This window comes from Populus alba, chromosome 18 (genome assembly GCF_005239225.2).
Source record: "Populus alba chromosome 18, ASM523922v2, whole genome shotgun sequence".
Lineage (NCBI taxonomy): Eukaryota > Viridiplantae > Streptophyta > Magnoliopsida > Malpighiales > Salicaceae > Populus > Populus alba.
In genome coordinates, this window is record NC_133301.1 from 5191204 (window position 1) to 5199629 (window position 8426).

Sequence of the window (8426 nt, forward strand, 5' to 3'; positions counted from 1 at the left end):
AATATAAAGATAGAAATAAAGAGCATGATCTTGATCTGAATAACCAAGATGCCTAAATACATGGCAAATACCTCTTTTTATAGGCAAAATTTGGAACTATTAATTTGATGAACAATTGTTGCGTGCGTGACCACATCTTGACTTGGTGACAATCCTTATTTTATTGTCTGAACAAAACGTCATTGATAACGTTCGAATTTGAACCAACTTTACACATGAAAGTTTTAGGAAATTGTCTCAGCTTTCCAGGAAAAAAAAATTGAGGTCATTTGGACTTCTAGAACTCAAGATATGGGTTGAACACTAAACAATGTCTGAGTTGTAGAACAGATTCAGACTTCTCCGTTGTTATTATAGTTTGGACTTGAAAACGACCTTTTTAAATCTTGGACTCCACATGAAAGTTTTAGGCCTATGTCATAGCTTTCGATCCATATAAAACAGACCTAAATAAGAGATCTACAGCTCCAGATATGACCCAATTACCGAATAGTGTTCTAGTTTGGATTGAACTAACATCCCTTTTCTAAGTTTGGCCCTCTCTTTGTCCTTTCAATTTTAGTACTTAAACTCATTAATCAATCCTTTTATTTTTGTGATAGGCCTGCATTTAAGATGAATATTTACCATAAATTAAAGGTATCTTATATTATTAGATATGTTATTATAAAACATGCTTTAGTTAAGGAGTTATTGATACTTCAAGTGCAAAATAATGATATAAAACCTTGATAAAAATACACTTTTAAGTATTAATCAGAAACCTAAAAACCCTATAAAATGACAGATATCAACTTGCCCCTTAAATAATATCACACATATTATTTTATAATAATTTTTGACATTTATTCAATCAAGTCTATACTTAATTTTTCTAGGTCTAGAATTATAATCCACTATATTAATTACATTATAGTCCTTAATTTCTAAAATTTATTTACAATCAAGTCATACTTGATTAATCATCTTATTTTAATTTCTAAACAACGATTCTTATATATATAACTCATTAGGTTCCCTAATAAGTTGGTCCAAACATAAATCATAAAATAATATTAAATAAATTACAGTTTTTAATTTATTATTAGTTCAATAATTGATTTATTTATATTTAAAGATCAAGTATAATAACTTATAATGATCCCTAAAATATCAAGAAAGTCATAAGTGATTTGACTTAACTTTTTAGTATCTAGTTTCTTAGTATTATCATTTTATCATGAATGTTTTGATTTTGATATTATAACATAAAATATGTCTACTTTGTTAAATCATATTAGTTCTCAACATTATAGTATTGATTATTTGAATAAGATTTTTAAATTTTTTTCAAAACTTATTCCACCTTAGTCAAGGACTTCACAATCAATATTATTTGAGAGCAAATGAATTTTTTTTTTTTCTAATTCACCTAAAGTGATGAATCCTCTCTTGATTACTCAAATACCTTCATATGGTTTATATTATACCCAATGTCTGCTCGTTTCTTACCTTTGATTAGGAAAACATGTGGTCAGGATCAGAACATAACAACACTTTTTATATAAGATAACTTAGTGATCTCAAGTCTAAAGATTATATACATAACTATTATGAGAGTTTTTTTTTTCCATAGATATATGTGATATTTCCATATGAAATTATCTTGTGAGCCAGTTTAATATACATGCCATTCGATAAACACCCGCATATTAATTTTAGGTATTCCTCATACCTCAATTTATGAGAGTAATTGCTACCTTTTATAAAGGAAGAAACATAATATGCACTGGTCTCAATAATTCTAATTAATATTCAATTTTAATAGAACATTGACTAAGAATATTTAAGAACAATGCTTTGATATAATATGAATCTTATAATTATAATAACTTTATAATTTCATTTACAAAATATTTTTGTTTAATATGTTTTATCTTTACTCTAAATTCATTAATTAAATATTTCATTCATTAATCAAATATAAATAATTATTAAAGATAAATAAAGTATTTATTAATAATAAATATATTCTATATAAATAAAATCAATATTATATATAATCAACTGATTCCCTGCACAATATATTTACTTTCAAAACCATCCACTTGTCAATTGATTAAGAACAATAATTTTTTCATTGTTAGGTTTTTAGCTGGATAGTAAGGAAAGGAAATCGATCATTCATCAGGAGATTAAGATTCACACTAATTCATTGATCTATAAAGACTAAAATTAAGATTCATTGATATTTTTTATTTATTTTAAAGAATAAATCTCACATGCCATAAAAAAAATTAAAGGATGAAAAAGCGTTATCAATACAGACTAAAATATCATAAACAATTTCATTTCATTTTAATTTTTTGATTAACATAAATATTTAATTAATTTATATTTATCTCAATTAATTTTATGGATTTAAAAGTTAATAATTATATAAATTTTCAATAATTATTATATTAACAATCATAAATTCAAACTTAAAATTATAAAAAAAAACAAACTTTTTAATCCTAAGTTTTTACGGCTGAACACCTGCTATATGGTTCTCATTTCATTTTTATTTGGACGTTATCCAACACGACATACCAAACACATCCTAAATTCACTATTTTCATATAAAAAAATAACTCACAGGTCTCTTTATTCTCACGCCGAGGCCGAGTTAAAGAAATCCCAACCGAGTTCATCACAAAATTCAAATAATCTCTCAGTATCTCCTTCTTGCTATTCCTCCATTACAAATACAATCTAAGCGACAATTCCACTTCTCTCAGCACTAACTAGGGTTCGCTATTCCTCCTTTTTTCATTCTCTCTACCCTACGCTCTTCCTCATGGTAAGTCTTCCTTCTTCATTGCCGTTGCGATTTATTTATTTTCTCTATTGTTTGGTTGTTGAGAAATTCGAGCGAAGAAAAGAAAAGAAACTGCTGTTGAAATTATAACCTGACTTTCCCTTTTTTTTTTTCTTCTTCTTGATTGTCCTGCGTTATTGAATATTGCTTTCTTACTTCCCAATTCTGTTGAAGATGCTATTACTATGTCGTTTTGCTTGTTGAGATTTAATTAAATTCCGCTTTCCTAATTAATTCATATCAATGTTTTTTTTTTTTACTATTATTATTCTTATTGTTTTATTTTTTTTTTCATTTTTCTCTTAATTAGTTAGTTAATTTCCGCAGGCTTAGGAAAGTCGTTGAATTTCTCCAATATGTATGGTCAAGGGAGTTTTAATCCCCAGTCCGGTGGCCAAGGTTCTCAAACACCCATTGCTCCCTCATACTCTCACCGTCCGCCTCCTCTTCCTCACAATTTCCAACTAGGTCCTCCTTCTCACACTGGTCAGCCAAGTTTGCCCCCGCCCCAACATCTACTTGCACCTGGTGGGACGGCAAATGCTGCCCAATCTTGTTTACACTCTTCTACAACTGTTCGTGGAATTGCTCCTTTCCAGCATTTTTATGCACCTGTGCAGCATTCTTCCTATTTAGCATCGGGCCCTCCCCCTCCCCCTCCATTTGGTTTGCATCGTCTTGAAATGTTACAGGCCCCGTTGCCTCCTAGAGGTTTACCTCCTCCTCCACCACCACCACCTTCTCAAGGGCAGAGGTTTTATAATTCTCTGCCACAACAGCTAGCTGGTGTGCAGGGTCTGCAGCATATCCCCCTTCCACCTCCCCCGCCTCTTCTTCCAACTTCCAGTTTCTCAACATCTGCTCCCTTTGGGAGTTCTGCTGAGTCTAATGGTGCCAATCCTCAAATGCTTTCAATGGCACCCCCACCCCCACCCCCACCACCAACCTCTTCTGCACCGCTGATTCCACCTTCTCCTCCCCAGTCGAACTCTCACATGTTGCCAGTATCTGCACCTGTCCTAGCTGGTTCCTTTCCACTGCTTCACTCTGATATTGCTTCCAACTCCAGCATACCTTCTGGTGATAAATTGGGCACTACTTGTTCTGTCAACGAAGCTATCCCTCTCAATCAGGGTGGACATAGTGTTCCTGTACATGATGGCAACATATATCTGGAAGGTGGAAGTGGCACTGAGGTAGATTGTAAATTGGATGAAGCAAAGAATTTTTCACAACCCAGTCATTTGATGGTTGCCGCTGGATCCCACATGTCTGCTGATTCTGATTCCGATATGGAGATGGAAGGTTAGTGCCTTATGTATTTTCTCGGTCTACTTCATAAGGTGTTTGTTTGCTGATATTTGCTAAGGTAATTATGTTTCTCAAATGTCTCTATCCCTCCTTTGAAGTATGTAAATCTTATAAAACGTATCATCTATTAGTTTGATGTTAAAGAGAAAATGAGATGCCTGACTGTTTCTTGTTTGCACTGTGATTGTGATGTGTGACTGGGATACAAAATATTTATTATTCTTGGAAATTTGTTGTATTTTTTTACCCCTCCTAGGTCACTTGTGCTACCCCAAACATCCGATTGCGTTTTCTAACTGAAATGGGATATCACTAAAAAATATATTTCCTTGGTTTTGTTTTATTGATTTATTCATTTAAATCCAATCTTAGTTTCATAACTTAAGCTAATTTTGTTAGTGGAATGGCTTGCTGTTTGGTTGTCTTGTGTCAATGTGGTGCCAAGAGGCCTCTCCCCTTCCGACTTTGTCAAGAAGTGGTACTTTTGTGTTTTGGATGATGCATGTTAGTTGGTGGAAGAAAGAGTTCGTGTTGAATGATCTGAACAACTGATCCAATTTGGTGAAGTTTTCTTGACTGTTTATTTTGTTTGTACATATCGTTATGGATGAGTAATATTTTGTGTTTGCATTGTGGAATTATTGATTCATATCATTGTTTGCTTCTCTCTCATCACCGGGTGCTTTTCAGATGATATTACCCAGTCTGACAATGACCAGGCAGCAAATCACCCTATTGGAGATCTATCTCACTGCAATCATTTGATAGCTGGAGACTCTGATACAAGAGAACAGTTGTGTGAACTACAGAGTTCAGCACAATCTGATCCTGCCACATTGGTTTTATCAGTCCCTGGTTCCTCCAGGCTGGATAATGGTCAACAAGGTCAATCTTATACCCACACACTGTTGTTCTCTACATGTACAATCTCTTCCTAATTTTCGCCTTTTTGAGATAATTATATATTTTAATGGTGTAATATTGTATGCCCGTGCTTATATCTGCACTTGTATGGTTCTCACGAAGGTTGCTTATGATGTGTAGACCTGTTGCATGTCCATTAAGTTTGGAGTTAATAATGATTTCAATTTAATGGTCGAAACTCAATTCCTGTCGTAACCAATTGACATTTGGAAAAACAGTTTCTGAAGTTCATAGCCCAGTCATTAATTCAGCTGGAGCTGATGAAAAAAGTTCATCGAGGGCCATGGCAGCCGCTGGATGCGAGAATTCTGATAAGTATTCTAGTGAAGTTTTAAAAGGCGGCAGCCCATTCAGACTTCTGCAGGATAATGCTTCTGAGGATAGCTCAGAAAATAATGATGAGCCCTATTTGAAAAATACCATTCCTAAAACTGCTTCAAAATTAGTTACAGTTGGCTCTGAAGATCTGCAGCAGCAACAGCCATCCTATTGTTTGAGTCACTTTGCTTCTGATAAAGTGGATGGTCTATCTGGGAAGATAGGTTCTTCATCCGTGTTCCCACCAGATATTCTGGACTCAAATCAGCTGTCTTGCCTGCCCAATTTTGCAGTATCAAAAAATTCAACACTCCCTAATACTTATCCAGCTAGTTTTGAGCTACCACTCAACACCAAATTCAGCTCTGATGTTTCAAGTTGGAACCATATTTCACTTGATGGACAAGATGCCAGTGTTCGATCAAGACAGCCAATCGCTTCTCCCAGTTCTGCTAGGGATGTTGCACAAATTATTCCTAGGTCAGGTAGTGATCAGTATGATCCATTTTTGGACAGCATTGAGCCAACTTCAAACTCATTTAAGAGACTTGACCACATTCAGAAGTGGGAATCCAGTAACACTGACATTATGCAGAGGCTTAGTGGCTCAGACAAATCATTGGATGTCGAAGAAAACAATAAGAAAGAGGTTAGAGGCATTGCTCTTTCTACATCCTTCGATAATGAGGAATTTGGTGAGACTGCAGATGCAGAAGTCGGTGATGTTGAGGATCAGAGCCAAAGTAACCCTGTTGTAGTGAATGTGAATATGGGTGATATGGAGATCGATCAGGTTAAGTCTCCAAGGCAGAGCAAAAATAGCAAGGACTCCAGATCAATGAAGCTTTTCAAGGTTGCCCTCGCAGATTTTGTGAAGGAGGTTTTAAAGCCATCATGGCAACAGGGTAACATGAGCAAGGAAGCATTTAAGACTATTGTCAAGAAGACAGTTGATAAGGTTGCAGGAGCGATGAAGAGCCACCAAATACCCAAGTCCAAGGCGAAAATAGATCATTATATTGACTCATCACAATGGAAATTGACAAAACTTGTGACGGTAAATCCTCCTTTCTTTTACCTTGAAGCTGCCAAGCTTTCAATTAATGATGCTTTCTAATTAAGCTGGCAAAAACATGATATTTATATTTGAGGCCTGTGTGTATAAAAATCAGCGGGGATGGATAATTAGAAATGGTTCTTTTAGAAATATCATAACTGATGCATGTTGTCTGGCCAGGCCATATGAATCAGTAGTGACAGATAGAGGTCCCATTACCTCATTACTTGGCTTATGAGTCTAATGATTGGAACATTAATTTCTCGCTATCAGTAAAAGTATGATCATGGAATTGGATATTGTCTTTCTAGAACATAGAAATCATGGATGGAAAACAGGCTGTGTGATGCAGCTAGACAACTCTTCTATAAGTATGCTTCCTCTCCAGGTCTGCCCCTTTCCGCTGAAAGAAGGGAAATTGATGGACATGAATTCTTAACCATGAGTTTTTTCTATCTAGTAATTCTTTTAGTGGGACTTGGGATTTGTTGCAGTGTGCTTTTTAAATTTTGAACAATGAATTGTAAAGTTGTATTTCATTTATCAAGGGAAGGTAGGTTTTTAAAGTTTGGAGGTTGCGCCTACAACCTTGCCACAAAAATGGTCCAATTTCAAGAAGCTCATATGACTGAAAAATTGCATCAAGTGTGGGCACAAAATATCATTCTTAGCAATTAAGACCATCATGAAGAATATTTCAAAATATGATTAGAACTTCTCTTTTGTAAATGGACATGTTTGGGGACACAAAACAGGAAAATTTGTGGGGAGTGCAACTTCAAAAAGTTGTTCTATGCATGATTAGATTCTATATGCTCTTTAATTATGTCATATTTGTTTTGGCAATACCATTTTCTTATTTTGTTGTGCAGGGTTATGTTGATAAGTATGCCAAAGGGTAAAAGCTGATATCAGGATGGTTTCTGGTTGAAGGCATTGATTTTGCTTGCTTTGTTTGGCTATAGTGCCACTGGAGCTGCAAAACAAACTAGAATTGGTCGTAGAGCTGTGAGAATAGGTGGGAAAAAAAGAGAGCTGGCATTAGTAGATTCCTTCATTTTGTGAAGTTTGCACCTGCCAGAAAAAGAATATATTAAGGTCTATGACCAGGTGAACTCAGTTACAGCGTATTCCAACTTCAAGGAAATTCTTAGGAGGCTCCAAAATGTGTATGTAATGTGCTGCTTTGAAAGAATGTTGCACTTTCCTTTTGATGGGGAGCTATTTTGTTAACTCTCTTGTAAATTGCCAGTTTTTATTATGATCACTGAGTACATATTTGATTGTTGACTTGTTTGTTGTGTAATCATTGGAAGGAGAGAGGATGAATTCGGAAGCATGAATATAAACAACTTCAGATTTATTAAGAGAAGAATTTTTTTTTTTTTTTAATTTGCATGATATATTTTAGAGTCCTGACTCATCTCAAGTCGTCATGTTTGTCATTAGCAATGATATGTTTTGGTATCTGGTTTATTAATCAAAACTAGAAAAATTGAACTATCTTTCCTTTTTCCCTTCTCAAAGTATTATATCTATGTATGTTTTGGACAATGGTGTTGGATTGAGAAACAGGTGCTACAATGTTAGCTTGGACTTCTAAAGATAAGTTGGTTGTACATAATGTTAGCAGGCAACATCAGTATGCTGTCTTTACATTGCCTGATCAGTACAGGATTGAGCTCTAGGTAATTATAACGAATTTGACTGCAATCATGAATTACCGAACAATGATTGAAATTTTGATTTTTTCAACAATCAAATCATGTACATAGAGACCATGCATCTGATTCTTGGTTGCATAGGTTTTCACTATTTTACTTTTCTTTTTCCCTTGTTTGCAGTCATACTGCAACAGAGAGGTCATTGAGCAATCCCTTTCAAGAGTTTATCTTAACAAACATGATTCCCAGTGTTGGAGCAGAACCGTTCTCCAGAGCTTACAGTCAGTCTAGTTAGCAGTAACCTCTCGGGTGA

General features: G+C 34.6%; 1 protein-coding gene across 3 annotated transcripts; it reads left to right on the top strand.

Moving 5' to 3' along the window:
- The first annotated feature begins 2588 nt into the window (after nt 1-2588).
- Nucleotides 2589-7837, top strand: LOC118046000 (uncharacterized). Of its 3 annotated transcripts, none has more exons than XM_035054747.2 (5): nt 2589-2821; nt 3150-4144; nt 4841-5071; nt 5293-6449; nt 7322-7837. In XM_035054747.2, exons 2-5 carry the CDS (start codon nt 3196-3198, stop codon nt 7349-7351), a joined length of 2367 nt encoding a protein of 788 aa, XP_034910638.1. In that variant the 5' UTR covers nt 2589-2821; nt 3150-3195; the 3' UTR covers nt 7352-7837. The 3 variants fall into 3 exon arrangements, with proteins under 3 accessions (XP_034910638.1, XP_034910637.1, XP_034910639.1); XM_035054746.2 differs by having other exon boundaries at nt 3167-4144; XM_035054748.2 differs by having other exon boundaries at nt 2590-2821; nt 3167-4144; nt 4841-5035.
- Nucleotides 7838-8426: the final 589 nt, after the last annotated feature.